Genomic DNA, 18,475 nt, shown 5'->3' with positions numbered 1-18,475 from the left:
GTGTTTTGTGAAATGAGAAACACTGCCCCCAGTGTCCAAAGCGGTAATTTTGTTGGGCGTATGGGCACGTGTGAGCTCCATTTTCCGGGTATAATGTCCACGGAGTGCTGCCAAAAGCGATTTGAGGAGTGAGTTGTTTTTAGCTGTACAGACTGTAATACAGTGAAGAGGAATACATGTTTTATAAACTGTACCCCCCAACCCAAACCCCAAACCTAAACCTAACCATCAGTAGAGTAAAAATGTAATGTTAGTGCGAAAAATGCAACCTCCAAATTGCGCCCATCACTGATTATGCGAACCTGATTACTTCTTATTTTCAATGCAGAATCTGAACCCGGATTTACCACGCAGCTTCCGGTTGCACTACAGGGGATGGTAAACACACTTGAGTCGATGCAAAAATGTCTAACATGAGACGGCGCTGTCAGTGAGTCGGCATAATGTGGCCGATCCTAGGGTAGCAGAAGAATCGGAAGCAAAATGCCGACTGAAGCCATACAGTAGCTTTGTGTGAGGAAAACGCCAAAATTGTAGTCACTGAAAGTCATGCCTTCCACTGTACCTCTTAATTTTAATTTTGTGATTGATATTTGAATATGTGAAAGGGCAAATTAAATTTTAGAGCTATGGTGGAAGGAATGATTTTCTGCAAATACAGACTACAGTTCGTAACACAAAATTATTGTATGGCTTTGGAGGACTTTAAGATATCATGCACTAGTCATATGGGCTGCTTTTATGTAAATTTTTTTGTCCCTCTTGGAGCTTGACAGCCACTGGTCACTATATACTGTTACTATAAGGAAAGAGAAGCTTGGAGCTTGGAAACAAACAAGAAAATCTCTTTTTGTGCTCCACTTATGAAAGAAAATCATATTGGTTTGGAATGACATGAGAGTAAATGATGACAGAATTTAAATTTTTGGTAGTCTATTCCTTTAAAATCTACATTCAGTAATGACACATGAGATCTCTGTGTGCCTCCAAGGGAGCAAACAGGAACTTGAACATTCGTGTCCAGGGAGAACGAGTCTCCATCACTGGAACAAACAGACACAAACATACATCCTTTCCCATATGAACTGCTAATAGAAGACATGAACCCTCCTCGGTGAGAGAAAGTGTAATGCAATTGTCTGTATTATAAAAATAAGACTAAACCTGAGGATGCCCCTATGAAGGTTTTTTCTTTTTTTTTTTTTGTTCCTGATTCCCCACATGGTGGCAATGAGGGGCTACAAATCCAGAGCCAGTGTATGATATGAATAGTAACTTTGAGTGACACTCAATTTATTGAACAAAAATATTGAACAATCCTCAGTCAAGCAGTTATTTGGCTCTAATAATTTAGCAAGATTATTTTCGGGCCAAAACATTGAAAATTTGGATTTCAAATCATAATTCGGCTCACTAATCAAAAATCCTAATGTGTTCAGCACTCCTATTGGAATTTATTTAATATTAATTGAAAAGAATAAGAAACCTCCAAGAATCAAATATCCTACTATAAATATTGAAATTCACCCAAAGAATGCTAACACTGAGCAAGATTACACTTCTTTTACTGGGTCAAATATATATATATATATATATATATATATATATATATATATATATATATATATATATATATATATATATATATATTTATATTTTTTTTTTATATTTTTTTGGCAGATTAAGGCACTTTGAAGCAGGTTATTGTGGGTGGTTCACTTAAGATTAAGTTGATAGATGGAATGCAATATGTGCTGCAGTTGGTTGGTTGCAGCTGAAGACTCTGGGTGATTATTTCATTCACTACAGGTCATCATGGTTCTGAGTAGACTCTTTTATCACCTTCATGGAAGAGAGTAGTGGAAATGTTCATGAGAGATAGAAAAGAAATCATTGGCATTCAGGAATACAGTAAAATCACAGTGTAAGGCATTAGTTCTAAAGCTTTATACTTTTATAAGCCTTCAAAACATTTTTTACTTCTTTATAAACCCTGTAAAAAAATAAAAATAATAATAAACCTAATGGGATCAATAAGAGTCTTCTAAGAAATTATAAGAAGAATATAATTTTTTTATTTATTATTATTATTATTATTCAAGATTGTCTAGTAATTTCTTAATACATTCATTGAGAAGTCTTATTTGATCCCTATATGATCATTTAGAATTATTTCAAATAGGAATAATGTACGTATTCTTTAAGATTTTTTTGACTAAGATTCTGTGAAATTGAAATAAAACACATACACACATCTCTGGTCTCAATGGTCTTGATAAGAACTTTCTTAGTAGTTGTGCTTTCAGTAAAAGGCTTGGACTCAAGCATTGTTTCTGTGATAATGCAAAAATATCTTAAACTGAACTGCACATACTCTTTTCTATATATTTCACGATAATATTTTTGGCCCTGTGTTAATTGGTGACTTTGGGGTTGCAATTCTACATGCAAGAGAATAAAATGTTTAAGAAAGATATAATACATATTATTGCACAAAACATAAAAATTATATTATTTTACATATTATTATACAACAGTGGTGAATGAATGAATGTTACATTTATATAGTGCTTTTCTGACACTACACTCAAAGCGCTTTACACAGTGAACAGGGGACTCTCCTCAACCACCACCAGTGTGCAGCATCCACCTGGATGATGCGACGGCAGCCATAGTGCGCCAGTGCGCTCACCACACACCAGCTATTGGTGGAGAGGAGAGAGTGGAGTGATAGAGCCAATTAATGGATGGGGATTATCAGGAGCCCATGAGTGAGAAGGGCCAATGGGGGGAATTTGGCCAGGACATCAGGGTTACACCCCTACAAGAAGTGCCCTGGGATTTTTAATGACCACAGAGAGTCAGGACCTCAGTTTAATATCTCAACCAAACGACAGTGTTATTTTACAGTATAGTGTCCCCCTCACTATACTGGGGCATTAGGACCCACACAGACCACAGGGTGAGCACCCTCTGCTAGGCTCCCTAATATCTCTTCCAGCAGCAACCTGAGTTTTCCCCAGGAGGTTTCCTATAACCCTGCTTAGCTTCAGTGGGCAACCAGTCTTGAGCTACAGGGTTATATGGCTGCTGGCAATGTGTGTTGTTTTGTGCATATGTATGTGCTTAAATATATCTGGATTGACCCAGAATAATAAATGAGCCTGTTTACATGTACACCAATACGCTGATTACTCCCAAAAAATCCAGCCTGATCTCATGAAATTTACGTGACCATGGCAACATTTTTGGAAACAAAAATTACATGTTGTGTTTCACGTTTGGCTGCAGTTTCCTAGAGAAATGTCCAGTGGGGGGCGCCAAAAACAAGTTTGCAAGGTGAATTTTAGATGAATGTTTTAATGAGTAAAATGTACTTCCCTAACCTAAAACGTTAGCATAAACATAAGCAATAGTGTCCTAAAAGATAAATGAGAGGTAAACAAAGCATACATCTTTACCCTTAACCAATGCCTAAACCTAACCAATAGTGTTTTAAAAGCAAATTCGACATGAAAAGCACTTTTTTTTTTCTGAATCAACCATGTCAATTCGTGTCGCTTAAATGTCACTGGTTTATGTTCACTTTCGTTTCGCGCGTCCTTTGCTGGGCTCAAACTGCTGTCTTCCTAGTTAATCTTGCGCAACCCCGCGTCCATTTGTGTAGATGTTGTATTTTGTTTTCGCTATACACAACGCATCATTTAAATGAATTAAACCTGACTGAATACTGTCCACAAAACTCTACACTGTCATTTAAGGGTTAAACTTCTGCCGCACTTTAAGTTTTTATGTTTTTTGATTGAAACCTGTTTGGTTGTAAAGAGTAGTGTCTCTAGTTTCGTTTGATATGCCGCTTTAAAAAATCCATACATTTTTCGTGCATCAGCACGCTGATAAAGATGAAGTCCACATATGTGGAAAATGTGGACCTTATTCCCTTAAAAGTTGAAAAAACTTTATTTTAAACTTTAAAATTATTTTTAATAATTTTCAACTATGCTTCATTTTAATATACATTTTGTTATATTTTATTTTGTTATTACTGTACAATACGGTTCTATTCATTAGTATTAGTAAATACATTCCTATATATTGACTATGCATTTTCACATTGAGAATCCATGTGTTCATGCAAAAGCTGAAAAATGTTGCTTTTTAGAGGCTTTATATGGAGTTAGGATGGAAATAAGGTGCATTTTAAACTGTTCTGAGACCAGTGCAGATAGACAAAACACTGGAGGTTAAGTCATTCACTAAATAGGGAGCAAGGGAGCAAGGGTGCATCCTATAGCTCTCTATGCAGCTAAATGCATTCACTCAGATGATGTTTGGACCACTCAAAATGTTTGTCAGACATGGGACAATGGTAATCAGTACATAGATTCAGAATTTTATAATGCAAAATTGTATTTTAACATGGTTGGCAGTGATTTGATGATGCTGGCCACTACTTTTAATCAAAATTATTTATTCAGCTTTATAGAAAATCAGCTGTAATGTCTATAACGTCTCAAAAACATGAATAACCAACACTCCAGGAAACATTATAAACTATTTGATGAAAAAATCTGACTTTCTATAGCTTGGTATTGCTTAAAATTTCACAACTTAGTCCCGTATTCCTGTTGGCTGCCTCGGATAGATTAATAACAGAAATAGAGACATTGCTCTTTTAGTGAGTTTTAGTGAGGAAGAGGACTGGGCCATTTTATCATGCCTCAAATTAGTGATAAAATCAGATAAACCCATATGGAAATATGGGTTGCGGAAGCAATGAAAAGCAAGAGGAGCCTGAGAAGATGATACAAAAGGAAACCCCAGAGAGGTTATGAAGAGTGCTTGAAGTGTTTCATGTTAAAAACCTTTGATTTATCCCACTCCTCTGACTCCTGGATGTTTTTGGTGGAGCAGCTGTCAGATCAGGTTTGGTCATGTCCAGATCCACCTGTACCCGCTGGCCCTGGATCTGTGTCTGCAGCTCTGCCAGCTCCTAGAGAGAGAGGAAGAGAGAGGGGGAGATTCCTATGTAGTACATTTTGATTGGCATCATGTTGGACTTCCTTATCTTGTGAACATAGAAATAGAATGAGAGAGTATAATGTAATCAGTATATAAGTGGCACACCAATACCAAAAATCAGCTTACTCAAAAAATCAGACAACGTAAGAAAACCGTTAACATGAGACTTGAAATCATGTTTCAAAAATAAACTTGCTTTGTCTGATTTTTTTAATATTGGTATTGCACTCATTGTGTCTGACCTCTTCATGGAGTTTTTGAGAAGGTGAGTTCCTCTTGAGACTCCACCTTCCTTTCCAGATACACTCGAACAAGAGAAGCACTATCCACATCCTGCGCACAACATTAACAACACTTCATAACGCAGTATTCCTGTGATGAACGCAGCTAAATACACAGTGAAGTGGTCTCTGTGTTTTTAATGAGTATCTGGGCACAATGCCCTTCAGTCTGTTCCTGCTTACTGAACTTGCACATCCAGCATAAAAGCATGACTAACCAGGGCTTTACCATAAACTCTCCCTTTTTTTTTTTTTTTTTTCTCAATGCAAGCTCACACACATACATATCCAGACATTCCTGCCCTTGGCAGCCTGTTCAGTCACAACAGTTTGTTTTGTCAGAGTCAGGATGAAGAGCAATCTGCAGCTTTGAAGATTTCCCAGCACTAATGCCAGTCACATAGACATTCAGCTTAGAGCCTGACGTGCCGCTGTAGTGCTATACCTGAACTCTAACAGTACCAGAACATGCATGGCAACTTCAATCCAGATGACACATTTCTGCCTTTAAACCCTCCAAACATTGGCCCCATTCTTCCATTGTAAGTGCCTCACTGCATAGGCGTAAATTTAGGTAGGGATGATAGTGACATGTCCCTATTACCTTTCAGAATATGGGATATGTCCGGACCAACATTTGGGCAATTTTACTACACAGAAAATACTTTAAATTTATAGTATGGTTTTATTTGAATTTTAACAACTTTTTAAGGTCTTTAGTATAATTATTCATATGCACATTTTTGTACACACAATTTTTTGCGCATAATCAGTGTTGTCACGTGGCACCTGTTACTACAGTATGTCAGCGCTATTCAGGATGCACCAATTACAGTCGTTTGTAAGATTTTTAACAAATATTTTCTGGATATTACACGGGCGGATTTTCATTGGTATCTTACTTCCAATCCTGGAAATGAATAGATTTAAGCCAGCATACTTTTCGTGTACAAATGTTTCCTGTCTAAGTCAAAAACGTCCTGAGTTTTGCATGCAGCCCAATGGAGGATTCTGCTTTTTCAGCCGGTAAGCGCCATCTTGAGGAAGACTCCTTAAAATGTGAACAATTTTGAACAATGCTATAAAACGTAACTCCCAATAAATGCTTTATTTTGCACATTGGAGAAGAACATCGGGATAGATTGAAAAATAATGTTTTGTCAGTAAAATAAGGCTTTTGTGATCAAAGCCTAAAGACTACTTTGTTCACGAGGCCTACATTTTCAGATTAAAAATGTATGTATTGTACATATAAATACGCATTATGAGAAAAAGTTATGTAGGAGTGAGGAGAGTAGGAAAGCAGAAAGTGGGGGAAATGTCAGTGCTCCATTCTCCCCATCATTTTTTTATCTTGTGATGTCATTCATGGTGCAGATGGAGGTTTTGCAAGGGCTGGAAGCACAACGTTATGGTGGTTGAAGTGCGTGCTGAGGTGGAGTTACAGCTAACAGGAGCGGATCTGCTCAGATCTGCATCGGCTAAGACTCCATTCAGATTATTCCCAAAATAGCTTTCCGTGGGGTCTCCGGTTCTTTCTTTCAGTGGGGTCTGAGTGCCCCTGAGACCCTCTGTAATTCCCACCGTGGTAACTCTATTTTTTATTTATTTCTTTTTAAGAAGAGGGTCGAATCAAAATAATTTTTTGTGCTAATTGACATTATGCCACAAATGCTGTTGACTAAGCTTAACTTGTATTGATTACTACTTTTGGGGGCCACTGCAACCTTTTTATTGCAGTTTTTGTAAGTTTTTGCTGTCCATACTCCTCTCTGAGTCACTCTATATCGTCTGTGAGATTGTCTCGCATCACTTCCATGCGTGTTTTCTCCGTGGTTAGCTGATCCACCTGTCGCCGCAGGTCACACATCTCCTCCTCATATGAATCCGTGATGCGGGATGATCTCTGGCCCTGTGTCTGTTCCAGCTCCGCCATGAGAAACTTATTCTGCTGCTCCAGGAAACGCACTTTCTCAATGTATCTGGCGAAGCGGTCATTTGGCGACTGCATCTGCACCTTTTCGTTAGGCGATTCCTCTTGAATTCCGTATTTAAGGTGTCTGAGAGGTTAAAGTCAAGGGTCTCCGAGGTCAGTCGTGGCATCGCCGCGCTGTGCACCCTGGAACTCTTGGACGCATAGGTCATCAGAGCCGATGAGACACCGAAAGACACACGGGAGCGCACAGAGTTCAAGAACTGTTGGCTGGAGTACACGCTGCCCCGGTTGACATCTCTAAACCTTTTTCTGTAGACATAGGATGTAGACATACTGAACTTGTAATGGCTTTGCAAAATTATCCCCTCTGGCTCGCAGGACTGTCCCAAACAGGGAGCGACTGTTTGAGAGGCAGGGTATTCTGGGCCCCCCCGACTCTATATTGCTCTGGGCCCCTTTCCTATTAAAAAATACAGGGGCCCTGGAACAGTGGGCCCCTAGAATCATTTCCACCTTTCACCCCACTAGCTATGGCCCTGTTGAGAGGAAACATCATTTATAGTCCACCCTATGCAATTCACATGACGGTGCTGCTGGAGGATTTGAGTGACATTAAAAGGACCCTGTTGAGTTACATTAGAGTTTTTAAGAGTCATTTTGGTTGCCCTGTAGAAAACCAGCCTAAGCTGGTTAGCATGGTTAAGCTGGTCACCCAGGCTGTTCAGTTGGGTGGTTTTAGAGAGGTTTTAGGCACTTTTAGCAGCCCCATTAGACCAACTATAACCATCTTAGACCATCTTAAACCAGCCAACCAGCTTAGACTGGTTTTGTCTTTTTTTTTTTTTTCAGCAGCATGTCCCATCTAATTTATGAGGAAACAAACTGAGGAGACCTTGGACTGACTGAGGTTTTAAAACGTCCTTTTTACTGACATTTCGAAATGTAGGCAACAGTAACACAATGACTTTCAATTATATATAAAAAAAAAAATTCACTAAATCCAACTTTTTTTCATAACCTTTTCAAAAGGAATGTAAATATTGTTACTTTAACTATAATCATAACTTGCAAGCAATCGAATATGATTTCTTTAAGAATCAAATATTTATTTATTCTTTTTTTAACCTAGAGTCCTTTTAGTTATTGTAGAATCTTTATCAGAACTCATCTGGTATTGTATTGAAATCATGTTTTGCTGCTGGAAAGTTAAAGGAAATCACAGGATCTATTAAAATAATGTGTCTTTTTTTATTTTATTTTTTATGTACTACAGGGGCATTTTGACATATTGGTAATCATAGTCCTACAACCCCAGTTCCAAAAAAGTTGGGACAGTATGAAAAATGCTAATAAAAACAAAAAGGAGGGATTTTATAAATTATTATCACCCTTTGCTATAGAGGCAATCGTGTCAAAGTATATAAGGAGCCTCCAAAAATAGCCTAGTCCTTCAAGAGTAAGTATTATTCGAGATACTTCAGCAAATAATCCAGCACTTTGAGTACAATGTTCCCCAAAGACAAATTGGAAGGATTTTGGGCATTTCACCCTCTACAGTGCACAATATATACTTAAAAGATTCAAGGAATCTGGTCAAATCTCGGTGCGTAAAGGGCAAGTCGAAAACCACTTCTGAATGCGCATGATCTCTGATACCTCAGACGTCACTGTCTTAAAAACGTCATTCATCTGTAATGGATATCATGAACATGGGCTTGAGATTAATTTAGTAAACCTTTGTTAGTCAACACTATTCGCCGCTGCATCCACAGATGCAAGTTAAGACTTTACTATGTAAAGGAGAAGCCATACATCAACACTGTCCAGAAGCGCTGCCGACTTCTCTGGGCTCGGTCCCATCTTTGATGGAAAGTAGACCAGTGGAACTGTGTTTTTTGGTCTGAAGAGTCCACATTTTAAAAAGTTTTGAAAAGATAATTTGTTGTGTTATCCAGGCCAAAGAGGAAAAGGACCATCCAAGCTTTTATCAGCATCAGGTCCAAAAGCCAGTGTCTGTATGTGCCAGGGGTGTGTAAGTGCCCATGGCATGGGTAACTCGCACATCTGTGAGAACACCATGAATGCAGACAGATATGTACAAATTTTGGAGCAACATATACTGCCATCCAGCACACTCTTTTCCAGGGACATCCCTGCATTTTCCAGCAGGACAACTTCAAACCACATAAGCAGAGAGTGTGGGTGCTAGACTGGCCTGCCTGCAGTCCTGACCTGTCTCCAATTGAGAATGTGTGGCGCATTATTAAGAACACCATCCGGCAATGAAGACCCCGTACAATTGCGCAGCTGAAGACCTGCATAATGGATGAATGGGGGAAAATTCTGCTTTCTAAACTAAACAAACTTGTGTCTTCAGTGCCCAAATGTTTAATAAGTGTTATTAGAAGAAATGGTAATGTTTCACAATGGTCAACACTCGACTGTCCCAACTTTTTTGGAGCGCATTGCAATCATCTGATTTGAAATTACTGTACATAAAAAAACAAATTTAAAAAAAAAAACTGTTTTATAGTCTGGGCGGGTTTGGGTGGTTTACGAGGACATCCATTTTGTGTGTGTGTGTGTGTGTGTGTGTGGGCGGGTTTGGGTGGTTTACGAGAACATTTGTTTAGGTTACAAACTGGTAATTACAAGGGTATTATGCTATAAATGTGGTTTATGAGGACATTTCTAGTGTCCTCATAATTCAAATTGCTTAAAAAACATACTAAACGATGTTTTTTTGAAAATGTAAAAATGCAGAAAGTATTTTGTGAGGGTTAGGTTTAGATGTCTCTGTGAGTGTTTTCTGCATTGTGGCTGTTTTTTTTTTTGTTTATATATATATATATATATATATATATATATATATATATATATATATATATATATAGTAGATAATGAACAAAAAAATCTAACTTTTTTTTCTACCACTTAGACTGATCAAATCAACTCTTTCTTTGTGTGTTCAGATATCAAATGGATGAAAAGTCACCAAATCTCAGTTTTATTGAAGAAACAAAATTTCAGTCAAAAATGACCGAACAGTGCAAAAAAAGTTTAAATATACAGTATATTTTATTTTATTTAAACTATTGCTAAAACATAAATACAAAAATTGCATTTCAAACAGTCATGCCAGTAAAGAATTTCTAAATTGACATTGAAATTGAATGAGAAAAGAAAAAGAGAGAGAAATGATTTACAGCAAGTGTTATTTTTTCATTTAGCCTTGGTTTTTAACCTTAGGCCTATTTGGCTGAAAAGCTCTTTTGTTTCACCTCCCGTGATTCTGAGCCACTGTTCATGTCCCGTTTCTATGGAAACTCAACCATGTATGTCCTGAGGTGGCACTCTCCAAGTAAGGGGCTTGTTTGTTCCAGTTGCCCCTTAAGTTAAGGGGATAGTTCACCTAAAAATAAAAATTCTCTCATCATTTACTCACCCTCATGCCATCCCAGATGTGTATGACTTTCTTTCTTCTGCAGAACACAAGTTAAGATTTTTAGAAGAATATCTCAGCTCTGTTGGTCCATACAATGCAAGTGAATGGTGACCAAAACTTTGAAGCTCCAAAAAGCACATAAAGGCAGCTTTAAAGTAATCCAAACAACTCCAGTGGGTTAATCAATGTCATCTGAAGCAATCCAATTGGTTTTGAGTAAGAACAGACCAAAATACCTTATAACTCCTTTTTCACTATGGGTGCTTCTCAGTTGGAAGGCTGCAGCCTAGTTAGGCTGGATATCTTGGCCGCCACGTCATTAAGCACCGTCAAAGGCCATCTCAATTGTGAGGACCCTTGGAAGGCAGCCTTGTCTCGCAGCCTTCGTTCGACTTATTTTGGAGGATGCATCAGATGCATTCTTCGCAGCCTTCAATCACCCACAGTCCTTTGCACAATTCAGATTTTTTTAAAGAAAACACTGGAAAACAAATCAAACAGAGGTGCACCTTCCTGGTCGCTTCCTCCATTTATACAAAGTTGTTGTAGAGGTTCAGAAATAATTTATTTTCGAACTTTTCACACAGTGAACGCAGAGTTATAATGTATTTTCTTCTGTTCTTACCCAAAACCTTTATGACATAGCCATTTGGACTTACTAGACCAGTGGTTCTCAACCTTGTTCTGATGAATGCCAATTATGTGACATAATTTGAAAGCGGAGACTTTGTTGTAACAAAAAAAAAAAGAAAAGAAAAAAACATAAAACACAAAACTCAATATTTGTGTTATTTGCTTAAACTGCTCAATGCAACTTCGATGCACTGCATAATTTTAAAGTTTTGTTAATAAATTCAGCAGGCTTACGCATCATGAATGTGAGACCAGACCTTGCGTTTCTTGAATTCATGCAGATGGAGGGCTATATCTGGGGCCTATAAAATGAAAATGTGTAGACAGAAACTAATAATAAATGTGATTGTAACAGGTAAAGGTGGGCAAGGAGGAGGTGGGAACCAGCTGAGCATTCAAAGGAAGTTTTAATATAATAAATTAACTTAAATCAATGTAAACACAAACACATAGACACACACAGCGGCCGCATGTGTCTTTCTCTCTCCTGAACTAGCACCTCCGACTTGTCTTTATCCCCCTCCTGGCTGATTAGCCAGATTCAGGGCCGGGCGTGTGTCCTCACAGCCCTCCTCGTCACATTCCTCCATTGCCCGACTTAGGTCTTCCTGCCTTTCTGGAGCCCTGAGAGGGATGAGGGGAGGGAAAGGGGAGAGGGAAAGAGGAGGCAGAGCAACAGAGAGAGAGAGAGAGGAGAGAGAGAGAAAACTGGCTCTCTGGTCCCCAGACACGCCATCGCCTGGTCCTCAGCCACTCCATCACAATTTTCCTCTGGCGGACGACAGCTCCCTCCTCCCCTGGTGGACGGCAGTGAGTCCTCCGACCCCTGGTGGATGGACAGCTCCTCCCCTTTCTCGGCGGACGACAGTGGTTCCTCCGACTCTCGGCGGCCAGGCAGACGGCTGTTGTTGCTCCCCTGGTGGATGGCAGTGGCGAGGACTCCGCGACAGCACATCCCTCCTCCTTCCCAGGTTTCGGCACCAGTGTAACAGGTGGGCAAGGAGGAGGCGGGAACCGGCTGAGCATTCAACATAAGTTTTAATATCATAAATTAAATTAAATCAATGTAAATGCAAACTTATAGACACACACACACACACACACACACAGCGGCCGCATGTGTCTCTCTCTCTCCCGAACTGGCGCCTCCGGCTTGCCTTTATCCCCCTCCTGGCTGATTAGCCCAATTTACGGCCCGGCCCCGCCCTTCTCCTCATCACAGTGATATTGTTAATATATTTTACATATGCCTTTTTGAACATTTTAATTTATTCATTGATTATTTATTTGTATAGTTTTAACAGTGGTATTTGTAACAAGACCACAGTAAACACATGGAAGCATGGATCTTCTTCACTACCATGGTTAGATGTAACATGATTTCTATAAAACAAACTATGGCATTTTTGTAAATATAAACAGTAGACCTACTCTAAACACATGTAAAAACAATAAATACAAAATATACATTTTTATAAGTTGTAGCAAAAATGTATTATGTTCCCTCACTCCCCTATGATATATTTAATAGAGCTGAAGTAGTGAAATGATAATATTTATTATCAATCTATTTCTGCCTAAAGTACAGTTAGTGTTACTATAGTAAATTCAAGGGTGATGATGTAGAATTCTGTGCCGAATTCAAATGGTTTCGCTTCTTGCGCCTTGCTTCTCACTGATTCTCGCAAAGCTGCGAGTTTAAGAGCTCAAGCTTTAAGAGCTTTTCGCTCACGCTGCTCTGTCCATTGAGCCGTATCCATCTACAGAGCCATACAGGTGCATTAGCCAAGGTTGTGCCTCCGCCTGTGAATTTGACGCTGCTAAACCAGATCCTTTAGATGAGTCGCTTCAAAATCAGATGAATCGCCGTACAAATGTGTACCAACTCATATGATTGAGAACCAACTGAAATACTCCAAGTCTAGATAATCATTTTAATGCAAAGAGGAACTTGACGATAGATTTGAATATTATGAGTGATAAACGCCCCCCATTTGTAACCTAATGCCCCCTCTCTACTAATTTTCTCTCAGCACCCCCTGGCATCCTTTGAAGGCTCCCATTGAGAACCCCTGTACTAGACCATCTCATTCAAAGCGCTGAATGCTGAGGAGGAGCCTAGGCTACAGCCTCAGAAGGACTGGTCTAGGAAGGACACAGCCTTACTAAGCTGCAGCTGTCCAACTGAGAAGCACCCTCTAAATCTTGAGAGCAGTCTCCTTGACGATCATGATTTCATACTCGATTACACTTCCTATAGCGCCATCTAGCGCGCCGCGCATGCCTCAAGCACAAGGAAGTGGAATCAAGCTTGAAATCATGATTGTGCCTAGAGAATGCAATGGCAAGATTTATAGTGAAAAAGGAATAACGTTTTGGTCTCTTCTCACCCAAAACTGACTGGATCAATTCAGGAGACATTGGTTAAACTACTTGAGTCGAATGGATTCTTTAATGTTGCCTTTGTCTGCTTTTTGGAGCTTCGATGTTCTGGCCACCATTCACTTGCATTGTATGGACCTACAGAGCTGAGATATTCTTCTAAAAATCTTCATTTGTGTTCTGCAGAAAACAGAAAGTCATACACATCTGGGATGGCCCTAGGGTGAGTAAATGATAAGAGAAGTTTCATTTTTAGCCTTTAAGAGCAAATAAATATATTGCTATATAGTCCCGGGATAGCCTTTTTTAGGGAACAAATGGAAACTGAAAAATCTCGCTCAGTTGTGGATCTTTCGGGAGTTTCTAAAGGACCTAAGAATGGTGTTAGTGACTGTAAAACGTTTTTGCAGTACAGTCTAATGTTCCATATGGAGAAGGAGTTTGGCAGACTTCCCTTTACTCTCAAGTTCACCCATGAGGAATAATGAGGCTGAGAGGTCTTTGTTCAGGATGCCATGATGACCCAGGAGGGTGATGGATGGTTTCCAGGACAACAGAGAGCAAAGCAGAATTTACTACTCTGTAAAAAGAGTTAGAGATTTATGTATATGTGTGCACATGAACGTGTTTATTGTAAAGAGGAACTTGAGTCACAACGACACAAATCTCTCTGTCCACCTTACATATTTTGCACACATTTGCAACTTTTGTGGTAATTTTGTCAAGCCGCCTTTGTGATCCCTTTGTTTAGCACTGTGTTTGGGTAAATCTGCTGCCAACCAGAGGGTAAAGCTTTGGCTCATTCAAAGGAGTGTGTGACCTGTTAACAGGACAACATTATGACTACAATATGACTAAAGCTATAAAAATTACAAGTTGATTACTATGCTATTCTTTGAAGTTCCTTGTAAATACCACAGCAATTGCATGATATTTCACATGTATACTGTATATGGTAATCATTCAGCACCCCTAAAAAAAAATTATGTAAATGTGTCTTTTACATTTTAAAATTTTTATTTTGTACTTTTTTAAATTACTTTTTAATTTGTATTTCATTCATTTACTTAAAGGGGTAATGACATTCCTTTTTTATTATTTTAATATGTTCCTTGAGCTTCATTTGTAATATTGGTAAATGTTTTTTGCAACAAAAAAAAAAAAAAAAAAAAAAAAAAAAAGCCAAATATTTGTAAAACATGATCATTTTCCACCCTCATTCTGACGTTTTGTCAGAAACGCTCGGTTTTGGTGCTGCTTCTCCTTTAAGACTTGACAGTAAACGTCCACTGTTCTGATTGGCTCTCTGCTCTTGACTGACCTGCTCTGTCCTTGCCATTTCACTACTCACCACTACTGGGCAGGGCTACAGAAGTGATAAGGTAAAGTAGACATTGATGTGTTGTTGTGGAGGCGGTCAGATGCAAATGTATACCACAGTGTTACATTACAATGTGGAGGAAGTACAGAACGAGACATTTTGGCAGCTTAAATTCAACAAATGTTCTTCTTTTTGCAGTGAGGGGGAAGTTTTGAGCTCTGAAACTTACAGTGTTTTTAAAGTACAATTACCTCTTATATGTCAAAAGAAAGGAAAATTTGATTCCTCGTGTCATGACCACTTTAATACATTAATTACACTAAATAAATGGAAAAAAAAAACAACAAAGTCGATTCTATGTTTTTTTGTTTGTTTGTTATTTGTCTATTCTTTCTCTTCTTGTAACAGGTAAAGGTTCATCCGGGTATTCAATGCATACATAAAGTTCTCTTACTGTGCCTAACATTTTGCCTAATATCTCCTTTTGTAATCTTCAGAATAATGTCACAACATCAGGCTGAGTAAATGATAACAGAATTGTCATTTTTGGGTGACCAACGCTTTAAAATGTATATACCTTCAATGTATATTAAATGTATTATATTAGTTTAAATTGTTTTCTCTGCATTTACTGTTTATATATCACAGTTGAGTAGTCTGTGGAAAACTAGTAAGGTATTAGCTTGATTGGTTTAGCGCATGATATATTAAAACTAGGAAATTATAGTAGTCATAAAAGCAAATAATTGCAGTGGTTGGAATGGGTTACATAATAACACTAATAGGCATGCACATACACACATTACAGTATAAAGTAGTTAGAGTAAAATTACTATATGGTGTTTTGTCGCCCCTTAGTGGTCACTCTTTCATTCCACTGTAAAACGGCAGAAATCTGTTGCCAGAGAGCAAATGCAGACATCTGATTTCGCAGTCAACAATCAGGTTCTAACATGGGTTTAATGTCAATTGTCTAATATCCCATGTGGTGTTCAGATAAACCATTCGTTGATTACCATAGCATTTCCTTACTGTGGCATCAACTGCGTCCTCAAAGAGATCATTTACTCTAAAATTAAATTTTTGTTATCATTTACTCACTCTCATGTTGTTCAAAACCCAAAAGGAGATGAAAAACATTAGCCTAAGTCACCATTCACTTTAATTGCATTTTTTCTTCATATAATAAAATTATGCTAGCATTTATTGTCATATAGGTTTGGAAAATTATTACTTTTAAGGTGAACTATCCCGTTAAGATTTTTCTTTTATTTATTTGTTTATATTTATGTTTTTAAGGGAAACGTTGTTTGGAAACTATAGCATGACACATGTTTCATTATAGAAGTAATTTTGTACTAGATTAATGACAAAATGGTGCCTAACTCCATTAATTGCCCCAGGGAATAATACATAATTAGTGTGATTATGTCCATTTTAAACTAATATTAGAATATGCAAGTATACAGTACTTTAAAATTTCTAACAAATTTCTTTTGTTAGATTGTTATGCCTGTTTGAAAATTCATACTTACGTATCTGTCAAAGATTAGATCTTTCTTGCTTAAAAGGCAACCTTAAAGGGATAGTTCACCCAAGAATGAAAGTTCTCTCATCATTTACTCACCCTGAGACCATCCCAGATGTGTATAACTTTCTTCTGCAGAACACAAACGAAGATTTTTAGAAGAATAGTCTATTTCAGCTCTGTAGGTCCTCTTAGTGCAAGTGAATGGTGACCAGAATTTTGAAGCTCCAAAAAGCACATAAAGGCAGCATAAAAGTAACCATTTGACTCCATCAATGTCTTCAGAAGCTAAATGATAGGTGTGGGTGAGTAAAAGATATCCACTTTCAATTTCACATTCTTCTTTTGTTTTTGGCGACTCACATTCTATGTGCATATCGCCACCTACTGGGCAGGGAGGAGAATTCATAGTAAAAAATGACTTAAATATTGATCTGCTTCGCACCCACATCTAACATATTGCTTCAGAAGACATGGATTAAATCACTGGAGTCGTATGGATTACTTTTATGCTGCCTTTATGTGCTTTTTGGAGCTTCAAAGTTCTATCCACCATTCACATTGAATGGACCGACAGAGCTGAGATATTCTTCTAAAAATCTTCATTTGCGTTTAGCAGAAGACAGAAAGTCATACACATCTGGGATGGCATGAGGGTAAGCAAATGATTAAACTCGGTTCCTGGAGGGCCACAGTCCAGCAGAGTTTAGCTCCAACCCTAAATAAACACACCTGAAGCAGCTAATCAAGGTCTTCAGGAGTGCTTGAAGATTACAAGGAGGCATTTTGGAGCAGGGCTGGAAATAAACTCTGCAGGGCTGTGGCCCTCCAGGAACTGAGTTTGACACCCCTGGATTAGAGGATTTACATTTTTGGGTGAACTGTCCCTTTAAAGTTTCAAACTTATATGACTTTCTTTCTCCTGCAAAACACAAAAGTTTATATTTGAATGAAATTCATAGTTCACTATCAAATCAGTGATCAACTCATATATACAGAACCCAAATCAAATAGGGTGACATGTCAATAACATCAAACCTCATTGGTTTTCAGTGAATAACAGTTAAATGTGGGTCTGTACCTGCGCAACACTATTTTATGGTTTTAGACTATAGAGCATGAGTCATTTGGACTACTAATATGACACGTTTTTCTTCTACTTTTTATGGCTTGACAGCCCCCCTCCCCATCCAGTGTCATTATATGGACAATAGCAATATAAACTCTTTTCAAAACATCTTATTTGGTGTTCAATATAAGCAGAAAAAAAACACACAGATTTAGAACAACATGAGGCTTAGAAAATGATGACAGAATTTTCTTTTTGGGGTGAACTATGCCTTTAAGAAGTCAACCAACCACCCCTCTCCTCTTGTGTTTCACCAGTTCCTGAAGTTCATGTGTGCTGGTGGGCTGCACCACTTTCTCTCGCAGTGGGGGAACTCGAGACCTCATTAACTTCAGCACCTGGACAGCGACTGTCTCGGAAACCCTCCTCTTTATCTCCTCTCACTGTAACAATGCAGGTTGAGCGTTCAGTGAAGCGATATTCGTCTAAGACATGGTTTGACAAACAATGCGACTTCAATCCGTTTCTGGGGCCTTATGTTGTCGGGTAATATAGGAAAGCTGGCTGTATTGCGGACATCGCACGTACAGATCGCTGAAATAGCGCAGGCTGCTGTGGGTTCCCTTCCGGACAGGGAGGGGTGAGCGTGAAGGAGGAATAACGCCGCGGTTCTCTTTGTTTACATCGGAATAAAAGTGAGAATGCGACGGACTGGCGGACTGGGGATGCCTCTGATTTTGTGGATTTGGAGTGTTTATCTACACCTCAGTGGAGCACGTTCAGCATCCCGTAAGTACATGTGTAGCCTATGTGCGCGCGCGTGTTCTATATTCTTATTATGCGTCAGCAGTGACACTT

The 18,475-nt window shown here is 38.6% G+C and overlaps 1 protein-coding gene and 1 pseudogene across 2 annotated transcripts in view; one reads left to right on the top strand and one right to left on the bottom strand.

The window, feature by feature from the left end:
- Positions 1-4,852: 4,852 nt before the first annotated feature.
- On the bottom strand, positions 4,853-7,571 carry LOC127441226 (vimentin-like; annotated as a pseudogene).
- Positions 7,572-17,969: 10,398 nt separating this feature from the next.
- LOC127441503 (contactin-associated protein-like 2) overlaps positions 17,970-18,475 on the top strand; it is a 60,696-nt gene continuing 60,190 nt past the window's right edge. For both annotated transcript variants that reach the window (XM_051699017.1, XM_051699016.1), the window contains exon 1: positions 17,970-18,406. In XM_051699017.1, the coding sequence (XP_051554977.1) occupies positions 18,319-18,406 (88 nt within the window). In that variant the 5' untranslated portion in view covers positions 17,970-18,318. The remainder of the gene's footprint in view (positions 18,407-18,475) is intronic.

This window comes from Myxocyprinus asiaticus, chromosome 5 (genome assembly GCF_019703515.2).
Source record: "Myxocyprinus asiaticus isolate MX2 ecotype Aquarium Trade chromosome 5, UBuf_Myxa_2, whole genome shotgun sequence".
NCBI lineage: Eukaryota > Metazoa > Chordata > Actinopteri > Cypriniformes > Catostomidae > Myxocyprinus > Myxocyprinus asiaticus.
Note: the sequence above shows the minus strand (reverse complement) of the source record. Positions and strands in the feature narration are given on the sequence as shown.